This window comes from Triturus cristatus, chromosome 7 (genome assembly GCF_964204655.1).
Source record: "Triturus cristatus chromosome 7, aTriCri1.1, whole genome shotgun sequence".
In the NCBI taxonomy this organism is placed as follows: Eukaryota; Metazoa; Chordata; class Amphibia; order Caudata; family Salamandridae; genus Triturus; species Triturus cristatus.
Window position 1 is genome coordinate 763,014,176 of NC_140590.1, and position 25,291 is coordinate 763,039,466.

Sequence of the window (25,291 nt, forward strand, 5' to 3'; positions counted from 1 at the left end):
CCTGTGCCTGGGGACCCTATGTACATTAGAGGTCAGTTACCTCTGGACTCCATGGTGGTTGCGAACGCTCGCAAACGAGCGCACTCGCAAACAACTGGTGATGCTCCTCCCCCGGACAAAGAGTCCAAGGTGCTGGAGACCTCCGGCAAAAGGATTGCAGCCCAAGCAGCAAACATCTGGCGCATTGCCAATACACAGGCACTCCTGGCTCGCTACGATCGCTCACACTATGACACGCTAGAGTCACTACTCCAACATCTACCAGACGAGTACAAAGAGGCAGCGGAGCTCCTCATCAGAGAGGGACAACTTCTTACAAACGCATCCATTAAGTGTGCACTAGATGCTGCCGACACAGCTGCGAGGGCGATAAATACCAGCGTCATGTTACGCCGACACGCTTGGTTAAGAATCTCCGGATTCAAACCTGAGATTCAAAATAACATCCTAAATCAGCCTGTCAACCCCGACTACTTATTCGGACCAGAAGTTGACACCACCTTAGAAAAGATCAAAAAGGACACTGACACTGCAAAGTCAATGGGGGCTCTGCAAACGCAGACATTTCGTAGTGGCTCCTTTCGTCGCCCCGGAAATAGGGGAGCGGCTAGAGGACAGGGGTCACAGCAAACATACAATAAAGGGGGCACACAGAGTACCTACGATAAAAACACCAGAGGTGGATATCGTGGCTCCAGCACCAAGGGCAGAGGACGCGTTTACGGCAACACCAGGTCCTCACCCAAGAACAAACAGTGACGCCCTCTCCCTTCCCCCCGACCACATAACACCTGTCGGGGGGAGACTCCAGCGGTTCCTGTCCACGTGGAATACCATCACCACGGACAGGTGGGTCAGGGATGTTATCCAGCACGGTTGCTGTCTCGAATTAACCTCCACTCCACCCACACTACCGCCAAAGCACCGTCCTATGTCCTCAGAGCACTTAGCATTATTGCAGCAGGAAGTGCTAAGTATGCTGCAAAAAGGTGCAATAGAGGTTGTGCCCGTCCACCAGCAAGGGACAGGGGTGTACTCCCTGTACTTCTTAATACCAAAGAAGGACGGGTCACTCAGACCTATACTAGACCTGAGACCCCTCAACCACTACATTCTCTCAGAGCATTTCCATATGCTCACCCTACAGCAGGTTCTCCCGCTGCTCAAACAGGGAGACTTCCTAGCCACACTAGACCTCAAAGATGCGTACTTCCACATCCCCATACACCCGGCACACAGGAAATATCTCAGGTTCACTATTCAGGGGCAGCACTACCAATTCAAAGTCCTCCCCTTCGGTGTGACGACAGCACCCAGAGTTTTCACCAAGTGCCTAGCTACAGTGGCTGCACATCTACGGAGACAACACATTCACGTCTACCCTTACCTGGACGACTGGCTTGTTCAGGCAACGTCAGCCCAGCAATGTGCCAACCACATGTCCCTCACCATTCACCTTCTTCACAGTCTGGGATTCTCACTAAATTACCCAAAATCACATCTCCAACCCGCACACGTACAACAGTACCTAGGTGCGACCATAGACACTCTGGCAGCCACAGCTCAGCCAAATTTAGTGAGGATCAACAGCTTGCAGATGCTGATTTCAAAGTTCAAACCTCAACACTCCATTCCTGCGCGAGTGTTCATGCAGTTGATAGGCATGATGGCCTCCTGCATTTTCATAGTCCCACACGCGAGACTACATATGCGCCCGCTTCAGGAGTGCTTGGCACGTCAATGGAATCAGGCTCACGGGCAATTAAAAGACCTAGTGTTGGTGAGCGGTCGGGCATACAACTCTCTGCATTGGTGGAATCCACAAAACCTTTGCAAGGGCCGACCGTTCCAAGAGCCTGTTCCACAAATAATACTGACGGCGGACGCGTCTCTCCAGGGATGGGGAGCTCATGTACTCAATTACACAGTGCAGGGACTATGGACAATACAACAAAAGAAGATGCACATCAACCTTCTAGAACTGATGGCAATCTTCCTGGCAATGAAGGCATTCAAAGTACACTTGTGCAACAAAGTCGTGTTGATCCGGACGGACAACATGACTGCCATGTACTACATACAGAAGCAGGGAGGAACACACTCTCCACAGTTGTCTCATCTGGCTCAGAGCATGTGGAAGTGGGCCATTCAGAGGAACATATTCCTCATGGCGGAACACCTCCCCGGCAAGGACAACCAGATGGCGGATCTGCTCAGCAGACACAGCCACCAGATGCACGAGTGGGAGCTACATCCGTCAGTACTCCAACCGTACTTCCAACAGTGGGGTCATCCAGAGATAGACCTATTCGCCACACACGAAAACGCAAAATGCCAAAGCTTTGCCGCCAGGTTCCCACATCCACAGTCGCAGGGCAATGCGATATGGATGAACTGGTCCGGCAGATTTGCGTACGCTTTTCCCCCAGCGCCATTGATACCGCTGGTGGCACGCAAACTACGACAGCACTCACTGACGCTCATCCTAGTTGCTCCCACATGGGCGCGCCAGCCATGGTACACCACCTTTCTAGAACTTTCCGTGGTGCCGCATCAAAGGCTGCGGATCAAACCTGCACTCTTAACGCAGAACCATGGCGAAATTCAGCACCCAGATCCGCAACAGCTGAACCTGGCAATCTGGCTCCTGTAGTCTTAGAGTTTGGCTACCTAAACCTGCCACCTGACTGTATGGAGATCATTAAGGAGGCCAGGAGACCCACTACCAGAGCCTGCTATGCAGCTAAATGGAAGAGGTTTGTCATCTACTGCAACAACAATGACATTAACCCGCTAGACGCATCCATTCAAAATATAATCTGTTACCTCTTACACCTATACCGATGCAATCTGGCATACACCTCAATACGTATCCATTTGACCGCAATAGCAGCCTATCTCCAAAACAGGCAGCACCTCTCCTTGTTCAGAGTGCCTGCCATCAAAGCTTTCTTGGGGGGACTTAAACGAGTAATTCCCCCAAGACACCCACCAGCACCGGTGTGGAACCTCAACTTGGTCCTCACCCGACTAATGGGTCCACCCTTCGAACCTCTCCACTCATGTGAGAGTCAATTCCTCACCTGGAAAGTACCTTTCCTAGTGGCAATCACTTCGTTAAGAAGAGTTAGTGAACTCCAAGCACTAACCATTCAAGAGCCATTCATACAGGTTCACGCGAACAGGGTCGTACTTCGTACCAACCCCAAATTCATGCCTAAAGTAATATCACAGTTCCACATGAATCAAAATATAGAACTGCCTGTTTTCTTTCAAAATCCACAAAATGTAGCAGAAAGAATGCTCCATACACTGGATGTAAAAAGAGCCCTCATGTACTATATAGACAGAACTAAAGTCTTTAGGAAGACAAAACAACTTTTCGTTGCCTTTTCTCCACAACACAAGGGCAACGCCATTTCCAAAGCAGGTATAGCCAGATGGATCATTAAATGTATTCAAATTTGCCATCAAAAGGCTAAACGCACATTAACGATTCCCCCACGAGCCCATTCAACACGTAAGTTAGAGGCGTCCATGGCTTTCCTGGGAAACATTCCTTTACAGGAAATATGTAGAGCAGCCACATGGTCCAATATACATACATTTACCAAACACTACTGTGTAGATGTACACTCAAAACAGCAGGCAGCTGTAGGACAGGCTGTTCTCAAAACTCTTTTTCAGACCGCTGCAGCTGGCACTGGTGGCCGCCGCTAACAGGAGGTACTGCTATGTATTCTATGCACAGATATGAATTCAGCAGCCCACATGCCTCGAACTGAATATGCTACTAACCAGTATGCATCTGTTCTTGGCATGTAGGGCTGCTGACATTCATATCGCCCACCCTCCTCCCCGGCGCCTGTGGCAGCTGCAGCTCTCAGAATTACTGTATAGCATGGTCATCACTTTCTGTATCTACTCCATCACTGCCACAATGGCGAAAAACAATCTGAGGATGGAGATGATGCCCATGCGCACTGTGGTCCAGGGGAGGAGTCACCTATCTCAGGATCCTTCGAAGACTCTTCCAGGACAACAACGTGCAAACATCCGGACCCAACACTAGGCGGCGATCTATGCACAGATATGAATGTCAGCAGCTCTACATGCCAAGAACAGATGCATACTGGTAAGTAGCATATTCAATACTCCTGCCATCTAGTGTTGGGCTATGACATTTGCAGCTTGTTTTTCTTTGAAGAAGTCTTTCAAGTTGCTAGTTATAGGTGACTCCTCCTATAGTCTGCATTGTGCATGGTCATCGATTCTATTGTTATATTGTTTTTCTCCATCATCGGGTTGAGATTTCTATCTCGGAGCTCTGGGATCAATGCTTCAACATGTTCCAGCAGCCGACATCTCAGCCATCGACGAATAATACGGGAAAACAACAACTGCTGGTCTTTTTGACACTCTTCGTTCTTTCCGCCTTGGCTCAGGCCCGGTTTTCGAAATTAACTGCCATCTTTTTTCACTCTACGCACACGGAGTGATGGAAAAGACTCCCTTCAGCTTCTGCCCCAAGTCCCACACCAAATACTCCAGGCAAGACTTCAATGCCTGTCTCCAAAAAACAAGAAAACGTTGTGTGAAGCCTGCTTTGCCTTTCAGTCAAAGAAAACTGGCATCGTAGAGAATGGCACTTGGCACATACTGCAATGCAGAAAAATCTAGCCGTCAATGCACCTGATATTTTTAGGGACCAACAGCAAATCCTCCATACTGAGGAGGACATTGAGCAGGAAGCAGAAGCCTAGGGGGTGCAAATGTACACTCCTTTCCTATTCACCAGCATTGGAGACTGTTTCGAATCGGACAATGAGCCAAATGACTCTGTGGGGCATGTGAGTACATTAGCAAAAGCCTCCCACGCCCAAACACAGACACACACTGGCTCACGGAACGCCACTGCCATTGGGCCATGGAGGTATCTGGCACAAGTCAAAGGAGCACACACTTGTCCTTCTACCTAAACTGACTTCTGAAGGCACCGATAAGTCAAATGCATCGACCAGTACAAAGTCGAAGCCCTTTTCAAAGCTTGCATCAAAGACTCATACAACGCTTGAAAAGCCTTCCAGGCCTTCGGAGCCAAAATCGACACCACAAAAACATGGTGCCCAAGACATCTCACCATGCCAAGGCACAGAAAACTTCTTAGGCATCCAAACACTTGGCACCTAAAACACTTGACGCCAAAACCAGCACAGACAGTCACAGAGCCAAAGGAACGGCCGGTTGAGCCTATCCTCACCAAATTGCAGGGACACCTCGATGCCAGACAAAAGACTTTGTCATTCACACAGCGAATCACCTGTATCTAAAGGAAAATTCGAAACATAGATAATTAGGAAGTATTCCTTTTTTAAGGACCTAATTCCTCACCCACCAGAGGAGGAATGCTTCATCGCAGGGATTATCCTCACACCATGACAGCAGATCACGGTGCTAGCTACAACTCCCTCTCTAATCAGGAGGAGCTCTTTTGATGTTTTGAGACCTGGTAGAAAACCCTATGGAGGCAACAGGGTGGTGAGGCTAGCAGTGCATGCAAAACTTTAACAAAATGTGATAACTGTGATTACAACTAACTCCAGAGCAGGCATACAACTTTATTCACATAAACATTGCAGCGATCATCTGACCCTGCTTTGGTGTGTCTTTGGTCAAAATGTTTCTGTTAGCGGAACCCTCATCAGAGGTGTATTGGCATTCAACGGGACCTAAGAAGGATTCACTTCTGCTTAAATAACATGCACAAAAAGGAAAAAGATACAGAACCAAAATTGGTGGTCACCAGTGGTTCAACATAAAGAGATATAATGATATCTGATAGAGACTACTAGCCGCATTTTCCTTAGCATAGAATTATCCCCAGGCGTGAGACTGGACCCGCAAAATGTTCTTGCCCCAGCATCTCTGCGCGCCGGGGGGCGGTACAACATGACTCCGCTCTGACATCCACCGCGGGCGTGACGTCAGCGAGGTCACATAACCCCACCCCGGCGCGCTGACGTCAGTTTCCTGTGCCATGCGGATCGTGTCCCTGGCCTGTTTTCAGGCCTTCTTTTCACGCTTTGCGTTTCTTTTTGAGAACAGTGTGCGAATGCCTTCGGGCTTCAAGACATGCTTATCTTGCGCGCGCCAGATGTTGGCGACGGACCCTCACCCCATTTGTATGTGGTGTTTGGGTGAGCACCATGACTCCACGGACTGCGAGGCTTGTCAGTCGATGAAGCTGAAGTCCCGGCGGGAGCGCCGGATGAAACTCCTTTTGGCCCGCATGTCCAGGCCGGCGGCGTCACCGCGTCCATCCCCCGCGGAAGGGTCCAGGAACCGCCGCTTCCATCTCCGACATCATCCTTCTCCGAGGCCGCAGGGGCGTCGCTCATCCGTTGGTGAGTATCACAGCTTGTCCCCGAGGCCCGGTCCTCGCCCTGTGGGGGATGCGGGTTCTCTGCAGGTCGTGCGGCCTCGCGCGACGCCACCCTACCTGCCGTTTCCCGGCATGGGGGCGACCAGAGTCCAAATGAAGCCCTATGCTGCGGCCTGCAGGCCTCATTGGCTCCTTCTCCTCTTCCAGGGACATCCGCGGATCCCTTGCCATGTGCGGGCCTTCTGTGGAGTCTCCGGCGGCTCCAGCCCCGGTGCCGACAGGTTCAGCTTCAGGTCTTGGAGGTGTGGTGTCGTCGGGGTGCAGCCCTGCGGGGTTCTCCCCTTTGGCCCACGGCGCCTCTTCCTCGCCACAAACCCCCGTGGGGGTCCCTGCGGTGTCGTGGGAGGTTGCCGGGATTCGTGGCTCATCCCCGAGTCGTCCTCAGTCCTCTGGGCAGGTGGCGGCCTTGTCCGAGGCCGAGCTGACGCTGCTCAGGCGCTGGCTGCTGACGGCACTGGCGGCGCCGCAGGGACTGGCTGGGGGCCAGGGCGCGTCCCCGGGTCCCCCTCGTCTCTCCACGCAGGCGGCTGCCTCGTCGGAGGTCGAGTCTGCGCCGAGCCATCCGGGCTCCGACCCTGCCCCGTTCTCCCGCTGCACAGGTGGTGGTGGAGGTCGTCTCGGCGTCCCCTTCGCCGTGCCAGCGTTGGGTCGTCGATTCGTCTTCGGAGACTCCCTCTTCTCCAGAGGTTCGGCCACCTTTTATCTCTTCTTCCCCGGAGACGGGCTTTTACCCAGGCGTCTTCCAAGGAGGGATCTTCGCCGTCCCCGTGCCCACAGTCTTCCCCAGAGGCGCCTCTGGTTCCCCACTCGTCTGTCAACCCTCCCCCATTCCGAGCTTGGCTGTTTCTTCCTCCAGTTGGGCTGGGGGATGGCCGGCTTAGCTTACAGCCGTCGCCCACAGCGGAATTGCTCTCTCCCCCGCGTTGCCTCACGGAGGCGAGTGCTGCCTTCGCCCGGGCTGTCTCCACGGCCGCTGGGATTTTGCGCATGGGCGAACCGGCTGCCCATTCCCCGCGGGCCATTTGCTTGAGGTTCTCCATCAGGGCTCTGGTGGACTGGAGCTGCTTCTTCCTTTCGAAGCTTCGCTCCATAATTCTCTCTTGGGAGCCTGGGGGTGTCCTGCCACGGGGGACCCCGTGCCCCAGTCACTCCTGCTCCGCATGATCCAGTCTGCCTTTCCTTCCACCCTTCTACCACGGGCCCTCTTCTGCAGACTGCCTTTCCTTCCTTGCCTTTGTTGTTGTCTCCTCCGTCCCGGGAGGCCCGGTGGTTAGATTCATGGGGGCGTAACATCTTCGCTTCCTCCAGTGCTGCCTTGCGGGCGTTCAACACGCTTTGTGTGTTGGCCAGAGCCACTTCCAGCTTGTGGGATTCCGCGGAGTCCCTTCTGTCTTGTGCTTCTCAGGAGGGTGCCTGCACTGATCTGCTGCACCATGTGTTGGATGGGCGAGAGCTGGCCGCGTTTATTCTTCGCTCGCCCCTAGATGTCTCTGAGGCTCTTGGTCGCACTATGGCTTCTATGGTAGCCCTCCGTCGCCATGCTTGGTTGAGGGATAGTGTTTTCCCTGAGAATGTTAGGGAGCGTCTGGTTGACCTCCCTTTCGATGGCACTCTTTTGTTTCACGGCCCTGCGGATTCTGTCATTCAATGGTTCCTTGCAGGGCTTCGTCCTCCTCCACCCCCTCAGTAAACCTGGATGTCGGTCCTCTGCTGTGTTCTGGGAGGTGTTCTCTCATTGTTTTCTGGGGTCTAGTGTTTGGTAGCCCCGGTTGTGTGTTTTGTGTGGTTGGTGTACCTTCAGGGTCCTTCGGTTGGCCCTTCGGTGCTGTTGGCTGCTGGTCCAGCCCTCCTTTTTTGACTTGTGGTTTTGGCTGTTGGTAAGCCCGCGTAGGTCCTGAGATTGGGCCTTCTGTGTCTTCTTTTATTGGCTGATTGGCAAGCCGTCTGCGGTTCTACCCGCAGGTCTTTCTGTTTGTGCTCTGCTGCGGAATGTTTTCCTAAGAGGTGTTCCCATGTTTTCCTGGGACATAGCATATCCTATGTGGGGTACTTATAGCTATTACATAGCTCTGTTGTGTGCTGGGGAGGTGTGGTCACCCTTTTTGGGTTCCTTGCTCTCCATGGCATCACGGTATATCGCAGGTGCGGTCTCTTTGACAATTGTCTTGGCGCAGCTTGCGTTGCGCCCAGGTCTGTCCTTCTCCATGTTCGCTATGTCGCTAGACCAGTCTGGCCTGCTGTCTGCGGCATCGTGTTGCGGCGATTCCGCGCTTCTGTCTGGCGTTTTGGCCTGGTCCTCTGTCTGGTGTTCCAGAGGGACTGGCTTTCCTTGGCTTTCAGTGTTCTGGTTGACGGCCCGGGCCCGTCCTCCGTGTCTCTCTCTTTCTTTTCTGCCTGTTCCCACTTCTTTTGTGGGTCAGTGTGTTTTTCTGGCCCGGCCCCTCCTTTGGGGTGTGTCCTGGCCCTCCCTGGCCTCTGCCTTCGGCTTGCGCCTGGCTTGTTCTGGGCGCACTGCTCCATGGTGTTGCCTGCTGCTGGCTGCGCATGCCTGCTTGTTCTGGTCCACATTTGTGGCCTTTGATGTGTTCCCTTGTGCTCCTGCCTCTGGTTCCGCACCAGTGCCTTTCTTCTTACGCCTGCGCTTTGGCGGTGGAGCCGTTCCTGTCTTGTCCGCTGCTTGCGGCCGAGGTGTGTTCAGCTGTTTCCTGTCACTGTGTGTGTTTCTTACGGCGGACCCTGCCTCCGGTTCTACCTCTTCTCCCTGGGGTTTGAGGTGGTTCTTTTGTTCCTTGAGGCTCTTCGGGCGCTGTCTGCCCCTGCTGGGTGTTATGGCAGTTCTCCCTTGGTTGGGCTTGGGGTCTCCTGGCCTTCCCTTCTTGTCACTGTGACATGTCCCTTGCTTGGGCCCTGTGTCTCTCCTGCTGGGGAGGCTTTCTCGCAGGCCCTCCTCCTCCTCCCTTCTGGGTATGGCTAGGGTATCTATTCTACGTTAAGGAATCTGCGGCTAGTAGTCTCTATCAGATGTACAAGTTACTTACCTCCGGTAACGATGTATCTGGTAGAGACGATTCTAGCTGCAGATTCCTTCACGACCCGCCCTTCCTCCCCGTTCTGCGAGGACCCTCAGCTTGGTTTTCTGCTCTCGCCTCCCTCTGGGTGGCTTGTCTTCTGTGGGTGTCCTCTTTGCTTTCTTCCGGTCAGGCTGCCCGGTACTGCTTGATTGTTCCACTTCCCTACCCCCCTTTTTAGGTTGAGCCTGTAACAGCGCGCATGCGCTGTTCTGGCGAAGACTTCACATAGGGGATTTCGAAAACAGACCTAAGAATTGCACACGCTTGTGCGTGTGCTTTTTGTTTTGGCCCACGCTATTGGCCTTTGCGTGCGTCTTTTTAACAAAGACAGCACCCAATTGGCCAAAGGCGGGCGCATTACTCCGCCCATGGCCTATTGGTGTTGGTTACCCGCACGGCTGGCATGTGGTTTTAATTATCGTGCCCAGACACTGGCGCAATAATTGAAACCAGATGTCTCACTGTGGCGTGCGCACGCACCACTTGTTGTTCGAGGGGTTAATACTTTGATACTATTGCAACAGAATGAATAATGCTTTTTTTCCCTTCTGGATGAAATTAAAACGTTTTTTCTACATAATTAATCTGAGATGCTGCCCGGGTGATCTTATTTTAATTTGTGAAGGATGGTATAGTGCGTACTGTTTGAATTTGTTACTGCAGACATAGCTGTCTGTTCTCTGTGCTATGGCTCCCTCTTATGGATTTCTCGGTAAGTACATGCACTGAATATTGCTTGCGGAAGAGTTCGATTGACAGTGCACGTAAGAATCGCCACAGAAATTATCTGCAGACATTTCTCCTTAGAGGTCGTTACCTGCTTCTAATGCGTTCGTTTTTAAAGGACTGTGGAGGAAAAAATGTTTTCACTCTGAAAACGATTTCACGGCCAAAAAAGAAAATCAAAACTTGTTTAAATGGGCATCTGTTTATCTGACAGCTTCTCTTAGAGGTTGGTGGAAAGTCCTAAAACTCCAAATTTCCTTTGCGTACACCTATGTGTTTTTTTTTCCGTAATTGGAGCAGAGGGGGTCTCGAATGTCTGTAACGCGCCCTTATGGCAGGTTTGCTACTCTGACTAATGCCCCATGTTCTTCAGGCAGTGACCGGTGACTACTCCAAGGTCATGCAGCAAGCCCTTTTGTCTGACAGCTAGTCATAAGTACAGCTCAAGTGAGCAATATGGCGATGCCGGCGGTGCTCATCTGTGAAAGGGTGCTTTTAAATCCTTCCCCTACTTTGAGTAGCGGGGCACTAGCATGGGTTGTGTAGTCAAGGGGCATTCTGCATCCTCTCCCTTTTCTCTTTTACAATCAAAGAGGTCATTTCTATTTTAGGCTCCGTGCACACCACCGCTGACGACGTGCATTACTAGGCTATTTTTGCAAGGTTTGCTGGTCTGCGGCACAGTGTCCCTGAGTTTTTTGGGCGGTAGTAATGCAGTCCTTCTTCCAGACTTCACTTAAGGAAGAGGGAAGTAGGCGCCCAGGAGAAGGTGGGGGACTGCAAAATTAGGATTTGGATATATGAAAGTCCCTTGCAAAACTCTGTGATGGGTGAATACAATGTGCTTTAGACTTTGGAGAGTCTTTACTCATGGACTATTAAGGACATTAAGTGTTATACCTCTCTTGCCCTTGCTATCCCTGATGTAAGGGATCCAAGTCACAACTAAACTAGGGTGACCACCTCGCCCCATGTTATTACAGACACTGCCTCCAGTCTCGTACGTTTCACCAGCAAATCATTGATTTCATGTGTGTTAGTCTCTAGATAGTTCAAGCGAAGCAAGACTACAACACCCATAATGCCTTAGGTCACCATATAAAAATCCAGGACTAGGAACACTATTCATCATGACCTAGGGAGAGGTGGCTACCCCAAGAAATCTATGAAAACAAAGTCCTCTACATTTTTTTTGCAACCCATTAGATGGAACAATAAACTGAGGTTTAAATCTCTTGTGACCACAATGTTATCTGGTCAGGGAGTGCGCACTGCATAAAAAGATCTAGTAAATGAATGCATAATGCTCTATGGTTCAGGATGTTTGTGGGCACCATACTGTCCAGGGTTTCAGCTGGTAACAAGCACTGTCTACTGGCTTCAGCATGTCTCCAGCTGAGTAGCCCCATTTATTTATTTTGAAATGGAGAGTACCTGCACTGCTACAATCCATTTGACAAAAGTGTACCGGCACTTCTGAGGAGCAAACAGGTACTCTGAATAATGAGTACTTGCACTTCTATATTTCCATTTAAAGCACTGCCCAGTGATGGGTAGAGGAATGGAGCGGTTTTTCGGATTGTATTCAAGAGGCTGGCTATCTGAGTGCCAGCATCATACACATAACAAGCATTTGCAATGCAATAGGTCTCGCAACTGTTACTTACCTTCAGTAACCCTCTGTTCGAGGCATATGAGCTGCAGATTGTACACTTAGCATAGATCGCCATCTGGTGTTGGGCCCGGATGTTTGCAGTTTGTTTTTCTTCTTGGACAGTCTTTGGAAGTCACGAGTTTGGTGACTCCTCCTTCGGTCCGTACTGCGCATGGGCTTCGGCTCCATCCTCAGATTGTTTTTTTTCCGCTATTGGGCTCGGATGTGATACTTCGTGCTCCGGCTTCGAACTTCTACGGTTCCAGCCTCGACGGAAAATCCTCGTCTCTTCGAGTTTCTTCATCTTCATCTCTCGAAGCGGCACTTTTCTCCATCCCGTACATCGGCACCGGCCTTCGGGCCCTCCTCGACTCCGGTCCCGGCCGATGGAAAGGACTCCGTTCAAAAAGTGCCCAAAATGTGGGTCTAAATTTCCCCACACCGACCTCCATCAGGTGTGTAATCTTTGCCTCTCTCCAGAACACGAGGCCAGAGACTGCCCCGCCTGTAAGTCTTTTCGATCGAAGAAAACCATCCGGGATCGAAAAGCTCGACGCACCATGGCGCACTCATCGTCTGCAGCTCCACCGGACATCTTCGGAGACGGCGCCGAAGCTTCGGGGCAAACACACACCGAGCAGGAAGAAGACGTCGTCAGCGCTTCCGAGGCTGACGACTCCGACGTGGAGGACATCACACCGGCGCAGCGGGCCGTGAGTACTGTGCCCCCTCCCACCCCCGCGCCCAAAACCAAAGAGACTCAGGTTACTCCCTCGCCTGCCGGCCTGGGCAAAACCAAGACCAAAGCTTCGATCACCCCACCTTCGGGCTCGGTGTCGAAGCATCCAAAGTCTCACGGCAGCTCGGGATCGAGCCAGCCGACGCCCGGTGCCGAAAAACAGCATCCGGCACCGAAGAAAGCAATATCCAGCTCGACTCCAAAGCCACCGGTGCCGAAGCCTGGACTCTCGGTGCCGACCAAACACAAACATAAATCTGTCGGCACCGACGCTCCGGCGCCGAAAACTCCTTCGACGCCGAAAAAACAGGAGGCCCCAAAAAAGCATGGCGCACACAAACCATCGAAGTCCTCGGTTCCGAAATCACCGGTGCCGACGGACGATTCGACGCCACTGGCTCTGTTTACACCAGACCCTCTACAAAAGACTCTGTCCAAAGATCCAAAGACTGGACTATTGACTTTAATTATCAAGAAAAGACGCCTTGATACTCCGGCTCCTCCTCCACCACCCAAACGGAAGGACTCAGCTACTTCTCCCCTCAGAGTGCCCTCCCCACTACCACCTCCCCTACCTCCTCCACCCCCTCCCAGGTCTCCGCCACCCTTACCTCACTACTCTCCGGCCCCGTCCCCAGATCCGGACGACGGGGACCCGGACAATTATCCGGCGGATGCCCCCATGGATCCCACTCCACCAGGGACCCCAGACCCGTGGGAGGATTACAATAACCCTGATGTACCCGATATTCCTCAGGACGACCTATACCCATCCAGGCCGTCTCCTCCAGAGGACTCCTTAGGGTTCCATCATTTAGTGCAGAGAGCAGCACACTACCATGGGGTGGACATGCACACTGAACCAGTGGAAGACGACTTCTTACTGGATACATTCGACATACAGGACAAATCCACCTCCATCTTACCCATGCTTAAGGGTGTCACCAAGCATGCCGCAGAGGTGTTCAAAGACCCTGTCAGGGCCAGGGTACTAAACCCTAGAATAGAGAAAAAGTATAAGGCGGCACCCACAGACCCTGCATACATTAAGGGCCCTGCTCCCTTAGATTCCCTAGTTGTCTCTACAGCTAGAAAGCGGGCTAACTCCCAGTCCTCAGGAGAAGCCCCACCGCCAGACAAGGAATCCAAACTCCTAGACGCGTCTGGCAAGCGCACCGCCTCTCAAGCTGCAAACATGTGGCGCATTGCAAACACACAAGCGCTACTTGCGCGCTATGACAGAGCACACTACGATGAACTTGAGGCTCTTATGCAGCACCTCCCCGAGAAACACAAGCGTAGGGCTCATGAGCTAATACAGGAGGGTAAACTCATTACAAACACCTCCATTAAGTGTGCCCTCGATGCAGCCAACACTGCTTCTAGAGCCATAAATACCAGTGTCCTGCTTCGTCGCCATGCCTGGCTCAGGATCTCAGGGTTTAAGCCTGAAGTCCAGGCGTCCATACTCAATCACCCCTTTGACCAACAAACGCTCTTTGGGCCCAAGGTAGACGAAGCGTTGGAAAAGATGAAAAAGGACACAGACACAGCAAAGTCTATGGGGGCACTCCAAACACAAGCGTCTAAACGTTCCTTTCGACGCTCCTCCTTTCGTGGCACAGGCAGAGGCTTCTCCACCGATAGCACCTCTACCTCCTACAAATCCCCTCCTCAAAATACCTTTTCAAAGGGCAACCAAAGGGGTGGTTACAGAGGCAACAACAATAAGGGCAGGGGCAAAACTAACAACACCCGTTCTGCCACCCCGCCCACACAATGACTTCCCTCTGCTCCCCCCAGACCATTCCACTCCGGTCGGGGGCAGACTACAAAACTTTATCCACGCATGGGAGTCCATAACATCGGACAAATGGGTGACCCAAATCATTCGGTCAGGGTACTGTCTCGAGCTAACATCTACCCCACCCAATATCCCACCAAGGCACCGCCCAATGTCTCAAGAACATTCCACACTGCTCAAACAGGAGGTACTCTCCCTCCTCCAAAAACACGCTATAGAGCAGGTCCCCATCAATCAGCAAAATCTAGGGGTTTACTCCCTATATTTCCTAATACCAAAGAAAGACGGGACCCTCAGGCCCATCCTGGACCTCCGGCCTCTAAATGCCTACATACATTCAGACCATTTCCATATGGTCACCCTACAACAAGTCCTCCCGCTCCTCTGTCAGGGAGACTTTCTCACAACATTGGATCTGAAAGACGCATACTTTCACATTCCAATACACCCCTCTCACAGGAAATACCTCAGGTTCGTGGTGGACGGGCAACATTACCAATTCACGGTTCTCCCCTTCGGGGTCACCACCGCACCACGGGTGTTTACCAAATGCCTAGCGGTAGTAGCAGCACACCTCAGACGTCAACACATTCACGTCTTCCCTTACTTAGACGACTGGCTGATAAAAGCCGCGTCTTACCACCAATGCGTGCAGCATACAAACAGCACCATCCAACTGCTCCACCAGCTAGGCTTCACGGTGAACTACCAAAAGTCCCACCTCATACCATCTCACACAAAGCAATATCTCGGGGCCACTATAGACACCTCCAAAGGTATTGCCTATCCAAACACAGCCAGAATCACAAGCATTCAAGCCTTACGCAAAACATTCCTTCCCCAACACTCTCTTCCAGCAAGAGTGTTCATGAAGCTCATAGGAATGATGGCGTCTTGCATCTTTATAGTGCCCCATGCAAGACTACACATGCGTCCACTTCAAGAGTGCCTAGCACAACAGTGGAAACAGGCCCAGGGTCAGCTGACGGATCTGGTGTTGGTGGACGGCCGCACACATCACTCTCTGCAGTGGTGGAACACCACAAACCTTTCCAAAGGGCGGCCGTTCCTGGACCCGGTTCCTCAGGTGATTCTAACAGCGGACACATCGCTCTCCGGCTGGGGAGCGCACCTCCTACACCTCACAATGCAAGGTCTATGGACGCCACAGCAAAAATTGCTCCACATCAACCATCTGGAGCTCTTGGCGATCTTTCTAGCCCTAAAATCTTTCCAACAACAGATTTCGGGCAAAGCAGTCCTCATTCGCACAGACAACATGACTGCAATGTATTATATCCAAAAACAGGGGGGGACACACTCTCCCCAGCTCTCCCGCTTAGCCCAGAGCATATGGAGATGGGCAATTCCCCAAAACATCTTTCTCCTGGCACAACACGTTCCAGGCGTACAAAACACCATGGCAGATCTGCTCAGCAGACAAACGCAACAACTACACGAATGGGAACTGCATCCGCAAGTTCTTCAGCCATTCTTCCAACAGTGGGGGCATCCTCAGATAGACCTCTTCGCCACCCACGAAAACAAAAAATGCCCAAGCTTCGCCGCCAGATACCCACACCCATTGTCCAAGGGCAATGCGATATGGATGAACTGGTCAGGCAGATTTGCATACGCCTTTCCACCTCTCCCACTAATTCCATTAGTGGTCAGGAAGCTACAACAGCACTCCCTCACACTCATTCTGGTAGCTCCGACGTGGGCCAGGCAGCCGTGGTACACCACGCTACTACAACTATCAGTGGTACCACATCAAAAACTGCACCTATCCCCATGCCTCCTAACCCAGAACCATGGAGAAATCAGGCACCCGGACCCAGCTCAGCTCAACCTGGCGATCTGGCTCCTGAAATCCTAGAATTCGGATACCTTAACCTTCCCCCTGATTGCATGAACATCATCATGGAAGCCAGACGTCCTACCACTAGAGCATGTTATGCCGCAAAGTGGAAAAGATTTGTTATTTACTGCCGTAACAATACAATCAACCCTTCAGATGCATCCATACAGCACATCATATGCTATCTGCTCCATCTTCACAGGTGTAACCTGGCATATTCATCCATACGCCTACACCTAGCAGCGATCGCTGCTTATCTACAAAACAGACAGCATTTATCTCTCTTCAGAGTGCCCGCTATTAAAGCCTTCATGGAAGGCCTTAAACGAGTAATTCCTCCCAGGGCACCACCTTCCCCTGTATGGAACCTAAATTTAGTTCTTACACGACTAATGGGTCCGCCTTTCGAACCAATGCATAAATGCGAGCTACAGTTTCTCACCTGGAAAACAGCTTTTCTCGTAGCTATCACTTCCCTTAGAAGGGTTGGTGAAATACAAGCGTTCACTATACAAGAACCCTTCATACAAATACATCACAGCAAGGTCATACTTCGCACAAATCCGAAGTTCCTGCCCAAGGTCATTTCCCCCTTTCATCTCAATCAATCGGTGGAATTACCTGTCTTCTTCTCGCAACCTCAATCTGTTGCAGAAAGAGCCTTACACACACTCGATGTAAAAAGGGCCTTGCTATACTACATACAAAGAACGCAACCCTTCAGGAAGACTAAACAATTGTTCATCTCCTTCTCTCCACCACATAAAGGCAACCCCATTTCTAAATCAGGGATAGCTAGGTGGATTGTAAAATGCATACAGATTTGCTACCAAAAGGCTAAAAGAACATTATCTGTTCCGCCTAAAGCCCATTCTACAAGAAAGTTAGGGGCTTCTATGGCCTTTCTAGGGAATATACCCTTGGATGACATCTGTAAAGCAGCCACATGGTCTACACCGCACACCTTCACAAAACATTACTGTGTAGATGTGCATTCCAAGCAGCAAGCTAGAGTGGGCCAGGCTGTACTAAAGACACTATTTCAAACCACTGCAACGGATACCGGTGGTCGCCGCTAGGCTTGGGTACTGCTATATAATCTATGCTAAGTGTACAATCTGCAGCTCATATGCCTCGAACGGAATATGCTACTTACCAGTATGCATCTGTTCTTGGCATGTAGAGCTGCAGAGTTGTACACGCCCACCCGCCTCCCCGGCTACCTGTATCCGTTCCAGTACATCTTATTTAGATACTACACACATGGGTTTCTCACTGTGATTACCAAGCTCCATCATTTCCCTGTTGGCGAAAAACAATCTGAGGATGGAGCCGAAGCCCATGCGCAGTACGGACCGAAGGAGGAGTCACCAAACTCGTGACTTCCAAAGACTGTCCAAGAAGAAAAACAAACTGCAAACATCCGGGCCCAACACCAGATGGCGATCTATGCTAAGTGTACAACTCTGCAGCTCTACATGCCAAGAACAGATGCATACTGGTAAGTAGCATATTCCTTCTAGTAGAGACTCTGGGCCTGATTTAGATCATGGCGGAGGGGAATATTCACAAACGTGACGGATATCCCGTCTGCTGTATTATGATCCCATTATATCCTATGGAGAGGTTTGTGACTGAATATTCCATCTGCAGAGATCTAAATAAGATCCTTTGACTAACCGCAGGTTCATCACTGATCCTCCCCGTTCTGTAAATTGGGCTCTGTCCATTAAAAAGATCACTAGTTTAGGAATCGGCACACTGGACAAACCAGTTGGATGCTGGGGCTCTTCACCTGGCGGCGCGGACAGCCTCAAAAGCAACGGACATCAGCAGGTGAGAGTGGCACCTACATTGGGACAGTACATCATTTCCAGAGAAGAGCAGCGTTGGTGCGGAGTTACACGGCACCACCTGACAGCACACAGAGCTACTGCAAAAAATGTTCGGATACGGTCGGACTCCAGGTGAAGTATTCAAAAGGAGATGAACCTATGATTAGATAGTCTCTACCTGGAAGGTAGAGTAAGTTGTTATCTCATACTAACGATGGTATCAGGTTTCCATGTAAATTAGGCCATACAGAAACCAACCTTTTTCCAACAACCAAAGACGCAGGCAGAAAAGGCCCACACACCGTGGATGTCAAAAAGGCGATTTTTTTTTACAGTACACAAAAGACAAAACTATCAGGAGGGAGGAGCAAGGGCTCACCTGTCATAAGTTTTCATTGCAAGAGGGATTGTACAAAGGATCCAATTTTGTCAAAGGGCAGCAGGAGCTACACTCAAAGAAAGAAGATAAGCAAGCTCAACAAGGTAAACCGGAGCAACTCTGGCCTTCCTATGAAGCATGACGTTGAACAATATCTGTGCTGCAGCCCCCCGATCTTCAGTACACATGTTCATGAAACAGTGTGAGGACATCCAATCAAAAAGGGAGGCCCAAGTAGGACAAAAAGTGTTAAAATGCTTTCTGCACCGGTAGGAGGAAAGGACTTAAGGTGGTGGGGGGCAGGGAGAGAGAATCACACATCTGAAAAGACCTCACTCAATTCACTTTTGGAACTAATGTGATGTTTGGGAACTTTAAGGGATGTTACGGTTTCGACTGCTCTAAACAATGTGTTTATGTATGGAAAATTAATAAAAGGTTTATTAAAAACAAAAACACTTGCTTGCAGACACTCTGAATAACCCAGCCTCCTGACAGAAGAAAATTCTGCTATATAATCAATGTATAGGATGTGAATCCAGAAAAGATTCCTAGTGCAAAACGAACAGTTACTTGCAGGTAGGAGTAGTTTTGCAGCTTGAAGAGTTTTCTGGATTCACATAGGAGCCACCCACCCACCCACCTCCGCCAGGTGAACTGTATTTGTAAATAAGATTCTCAAGACAACAGAAACAATGACGGGAACTAACGCATTAAAGTGGCCAGGGGGGAAAATAGTCTGAAGTCAAAGGATTTCCAGTGCGTTCATCTGCTGTAAGTTACTGGTTCTGGGTACGAAATAATGGCATATTTTCAGGTATTCAAGTTGCAGTTAAAATGGAAAGAAGGTTCTGTGTACTTGGGAGGTAGTGTTAGTAGGGTGAATTGACATACTGTGATTAGGTATACACCCGGAAGCAGATTTGAATGGATTGATGGTTCGTGGCACTCCTTAAACAAACTTTATTGATACAAACCATAGATTGGTAATAACAAGCAAGGTATCGGTTACTAAGTGCACTTTGTACAGGAGTTGGGGTTTTTCCCTCCCCTAGTCTGACCTAAGCGGACGTCTACACTGGATACTTCCACAAAAGGACTTGAATGTATTGTGGTGCAGAACAATCCATTGCTGAGTTTGTAATGGTGATCATGTTGAGCATGATCCTGGTGTTGACTGGAAGCTAGTCAGTCTTCTCAGCCCTCACTCATCATTTACTGCACCTGGTCGAAAGTGTTTAGCTCTAATGTGACCAGAACAGTGTTTTGGAAGTGACTATAAGGTGACATATTTGGCACCAAATAAAACCTGTACAAAAATTGATCCATTTGATGGTGGCTGGAGGTGTATAGGGAAGCACTTCTGATGGGGTTATTTGATTAACTGTACATCAAGTAAAGATCTGCCTGCTGTTGCACTAAACCAGGGATCCTTAGTGCCCGGTTCTAGTCATAGCAGGCAGACTCAAATATTCAACTGATGGATGATGGATACTGTGTTTTTGCAATTCGGGTGAAAAAAGACACCGTACTGTGATGGCTTAAGGATTAAATGACTTCTTCTGACGCTGGTCTGTTTGCTTTGCCATAGATGCCGCCTCCTGGAGGGCCTCCCCCACAACAGCAGGCAGCCCAACAGCAGCCCCCTTCACAGCCCCAGCAGGTGGCGGGCAGAGCCGAGGCACAACTGATCTCCTTCGACTGATCTTGCTGGCGGGGGGGATGTTGAAAGACTCCCCAATCTGTAACACTATGGATAACCAGATACTTTCTCTTAAACCGCTCCTGCTGAATTATGTTAAACCACAGTTCTCGCTTGCAGTTTGACTTCTCTCAGTGAATTTGAGGTCACACTGCCCATTGCACATGCCCCACTTGATGAGCCTCAAGAGAACGGGTGGGAGGCACTGAGGTTTGGAGAAATTTTAGACTAAGTACCTGCTACTATGTAATGTCAATATTCCCCTAATGATGCTGTCAGACTGCTCTCCCTTCTGAGGTTTCTCCTTTCTCTTCCATTCCCACTTCATCAATCGTGTTTACTTCTTCATTATGCTTCTCATTCTGCCGTCTTCTCCGTGTTTGTTTCCCTTCCTCCTACCTATCTTTTCCAATTTGTTTTTGTTTTTTGCTTCCCGTCATTGGCCCTTGCCTCTTTTGTGAGCACTGACTTTCCTCTTTCTCATAGTCACTGATTCCGACAGCCACATGGATTGTACCCATCCCGCCATAACTGATTCTGTCCTCTTTTAGTCTGTCCCCTCTCCTGTTCATTTTTTTGGTGCATTTATTTTCCCTTTTATCTTTCATTCTCCATCCTCCCTCCATATTTCTCTATTAACCTTCTTCCGCATTCCTTCTCTTAATAACTCACTTATCTTTCTGCATGCTGCTCGCTTTTCTGCCCTTCGGGTCCTCTTTACTCACTCTCGTTCCTCTGTTCCTTCTTCTTCCGACTTAATATTCATTCCACTGCTTTCGGATTAAATTCCTGTTGTGTCCTCAGTTCATTGACCATCTTTCTTCTCTGTTCACATAAAACGGTCATAGAGTATTACATACGGAGTCCTTTGCAAACCAGTTCTTGCTAAAGCCAGCTGGGCATTGATTCTGGGTTTTCATTCTCAGACGAGGGTGGGTGGGAGGCTCTTTGATTCTGTGTAGCTTTTAGATTTGGAATCTGTGTAGTTGGCAAAGACTAAATACCACAATAAAATCTGTTTAAAAACAAAGTGGGTGTGTTATTCTGAGTTGTGTAAAATGTTGCTTTGCAAAGAGTTGGGGCATTCTGCGTTCCACAGGCTTGAACACTAGATACACAAATGATGTGACTTGTCCCCTTGAACAATGGCACATTGACAAAGGCGGTGGTCAGCCATGTGAAATGAATGAACACACCCTTAGAATGTTGTATATAAGCACTTTCTGGTTTTCTTCCCTCGCACTCATGCTAGTAAAAGGGTTAGGACCACCTCCTACAGATTACGAATGTGTATAGGAGTACTTACTTGCAAACTTCCATGAGTATATTAATTACTTCGTCTGAGGATTAAGTACAAGTGCCTCTCCTTGGCTGAGTTACAGATGTAGGCTTGCCTCTTGTGTAGCTAATGGTGGCAGAAATAAATAGAACTAGACTAGAGAAACTTACAGATAGAATTCTACCTACTGTCCTGCCACGTTCCACCTTCAGGAGCACTTATTATTGTGTTTCAGTGAATTTTGTCTTGTGCATCTAGTATCCTGGAAAGGGTGGATCGTACTAGAAAAGGTGCACTAGTCCAATAAGAAAAATAAGCCTTTGCTAGGCCTGTAGATGCGATTGGCTTTGCTAGGTATTTTAGTAGGTGGGCACATACAACAGCCATCTTTGAATGGATTTTCTTACGTTTTAAGAAACTCCATTCAAAATGGCAGCATCACTGTGACCTCTTGGAGTAGATTTTCTTAAGGCATAAGCACATTTATAAAATGATGGCAGCCCTGGTTGCGCAAATGAAATGGGTAAATTGTTTCCTAATACAGAGAGTGCCTCGGTTTGGTAAATGCCTAGTGACAGTGGCGAAAGTTCTTACATACACCTCTTGGCCACAGGAAGCCAGTGAAAAAAGACCATGTGGCCAGAGAGGAGATAGGTGATTAAGGCCCTGTAGAAATCAATCTGCTGAACCGTGAGTCTCCAGAAGACGTGTACTCAAATAAGCCTAGCAATACATTATGGAAATCAGTCCTAAAAAAAAAAAACAGTGGATTGAATGATGTTCTTACAAAAATGGTGTTTGCAGAAATTTGAGGATCCTTCTGAACACTTCAAGGCGATAGCAACAAGTTGAGGTGATTTTGTGCACACAAAGGAAAGGTCAGCATCAAGGATTATTCCTAAATTATGCGCTGAGTTGGAAAGCTAACGCAATTCACTAGAGACTAAATAACTTGCTGTTGCAGAGGGGGCTGAACACTAAGGAAGAAAAAAGTGACAATAAGGTGACAGAAAGACAAATAATGAAAAGTAAAAATCAAACAGAATATGGAGAGCGGGAGGATACAGAAGGTAAACAAGCATTTGCACTGCAATAGGTCTCGCATTTAGGAGAGTTTGAGCTATTGGCATTGTAAATGACAATGCCTTTTATTTATGTGTTGATTTTTAAAACATAACTAAAAGGAATTTCCATTTACAATGCAAATAGCTTAAACTCTTGCAAATGCGAGACCTATTGCATTGCAAATGCTTGTTATTAACTGTGTTATCGTGGCTTGTGGTGTTTCATGCATGTAGGCAGAGGATTATGTTGCATGGACATGAGTGGGCCACGGCTCGATAGTGTTGTGCAGTCTGTCAATTGCTGGTGTGCTATTGCAGCGTTATTGTGCCTGGACTGGTGGCTGATCAGTGTTGGGGGTACTTTGTTATTTGGTGTTTACTTGTAGAGCGTGATGTGAAGCTCTCTGCATACCTACGACCCCTGTGGCACCAGACTTCTTTCAAATGGCAGCATGGCTCTGTTTGGCGGCTGTTGAGTTGGACGCGTGCCGCAGGAGAATGACCCCCTCATTGGGCTTTGGGGGGGAAGAGGTTGAGAGTGAAGTGCAAGACCCAGACAGTAGTCCGAGCTGAGAGGGGAGGAGTAAGGAGTTGCAGTTTGTAAGGGGCTAAGTTTGTAAGGGGCTGAGACGGAGCTGGGAAGCAGCCGCCACAGTTGATTTCAAGCAAAAGGCAGTCAACTTACTCCCACCCGGCTTCGATTTAACAGCCCTGTTTACAGGGGAAGGAACCAGTGCTTCAGAGGCGTCAGTCCCAGGCAGAGAGCGACGGATAAATAAAACATGATCTATTTGTCTATTTTTTCAATATTATATGCTTTTAGTAACCAGCACGGCACAGGTAGCATGCTGCGCTGATTACTGAAAGCATATAATATTGAAAAAATAGAGTTTGGCAAGCCGCGCCAGAGGAAAGAGAAGTGCGGCTCCCTAAACATAGCTGCCAAGGTTTCAGATTGCTATGTGTGACACTTTCATAATTTTAGTGTAATTATGAGTGACATTTCAGCAACTATGAGTGACACTTTCTCGCGAGCAAAATCAAGCAATGAAGGAAGATGAGTGAAACATAAATATCATAAATTACACCTATATGGGCAACGAAAAACTCTTTAAACTGCTACAAAGCACCAGAAATGGAAAGGTACTAACCTAGTGCCATTGTAATCTGATTGTACTGTTATCGTTAGGTGAGCAGTCCTCAGGAGAGGCTGGCTATGGCACACAATAGCCTAGGTCAAAGCCTGGCCACAACACCCAGCTGGCTGATCAATATTTCAAAGACACTGAGAGCTATAGTATAAAAATCAATAGCTGAGTGGCCGACCACCTCGAGGTCTGACCTTTGGCCCGCTATAACATGAGAGTCAGCTGGGCACTGACGTAATGATGACTCTGTGTAACACAAGCAATATTTGTCACAGATCAGTTTACTAACTATATCAGCTCTAACTCTCATACACTTGCTTATGATTCATGATGCAGATGACTCCTTAGTAGCAGAGGTTACAGCTGAGCACGGCTGCCGGTCTCAAGCCCGATAGGCTGGGATCGGGCCCTCCCGCTTGCCGCGCGATGACTTATCTGATACCACCGGGCCGCCGTGGCCCATTATACTTCCAGAGAGCAGCGGAGCTTAGATCTCTACCCACTCTGTTGATGGTGACTGGCCTGCCTCAGTGACCCCTAATGAGACTGCCAATCTGGGCCGAGTCGTGGGGGCGGGAATCCCATCCACACTGGATTCCATTCTTCACCGCCGGCATAGGCAGTGGTGACTACAGCTCTCAGCCTGACTTGCCCTGCAACAGCCCAGCCCTGAGAAGACTGCAAGAGATGCGGTGCCCACGGCCGGCAGCACTGCAGTTCACCTGGCTCCCCACTGCGGCGCGAGCAGTGTGGTCGGAGGAGCTTCTCGGTTCCTTTTCTTAATCCCCAAAAGTGCAGGCAAAATGTGCTTATGCCGCCCGTTTGCACTGCAGGCGGCAGCTGAGCAGGAGGACAGAGGACTCTTCCCTGTTCTCTACGGTTCACTGAACCACCGGTGACGGTTGTTGGGTGACCCGGTCGCGGGATCTCCATGTTTAGATTATTTTCCATGGTATACCCGGTGCGAGCAGCGTTGCCATTGCAACTGCAGCCTGTAACTAAATTCTATGCTTTCAATATTGTACGTATTTCGTAAGCAGCGCAGCACGCCGCTCGTGCCGCGCTGCTTACTAAAAGCACATAATATTGAAAAAATAGAGTTTGGCAAGCCGCGCCAGAGAAATGAAAGACGAGGCCGCCATTCTTGAAGAAAGGGGCAGCATATAATGAAAGAAGAAGGGCCTTATAGAGACAGGGAGGGCAGTGTCGTCAAGCCTATGTCGAGCTGGCGCTGGTGTCCCTCGAGCTGCTGCAGTGGGCCCGAACAGGAGATCTGCACGCGTATGGTGCGAGCAGGAGTTGTGATTACGCCGCGAGCCGTAGGTGTGCACATCGAGCTGCTGCAGTGGGCCCGGACAGGAGATGTGCATGCGTATGGTGCGAGCAGGAGTTGTGATTACACCGCGAGCCGTACACGTGTACATCTCCCGTCCTCTGTACGCATGCACATGTCCTGTCCCCCTTCGGCAACCGAGTCGATGACAATAGATCTCGCCAAGGCGAGCATCGCTAGGCGAGACCTAAAAAATGAACTAAGTAAAGGGAAAATAAAGTAATAGGCACAATGGAAAAAATGAAAGAGGTGAA

At 49.6% G+C, this 25,291-nt stretch overlaps 1 protein-coding gene across 4 annotated transcripts in view; it reads left to right on the top strand.

Annotated features, from left to right (window-relative positions):
* HGS (hepatocyte growth factor-regulated tyrosine kinase substrate) overlaps positions 1–21,243 on the top strand; it is a 289,334-nt gene extending 268,091 nt beyond the window's left edge. For all 4 annotated transcript variants that reach the window (XM_085617506.1, XM_085617507.1, XM_085617508.1 and 1 more), the window contains one exon: positions 20,103–21,243. In XM_085617506.1, the coding sequence (XP_085473632.1) occupies positions 20,103–20,216 (114 nt within the window). In that variant the 3' untranslated portion in view covers positions 20,217–21,243. The remainder of the gene's footprint in view (positions 1–20,102) is intronic.
* Positions 21,244–25,291: the final 4,048 nt, after the last annotated feature.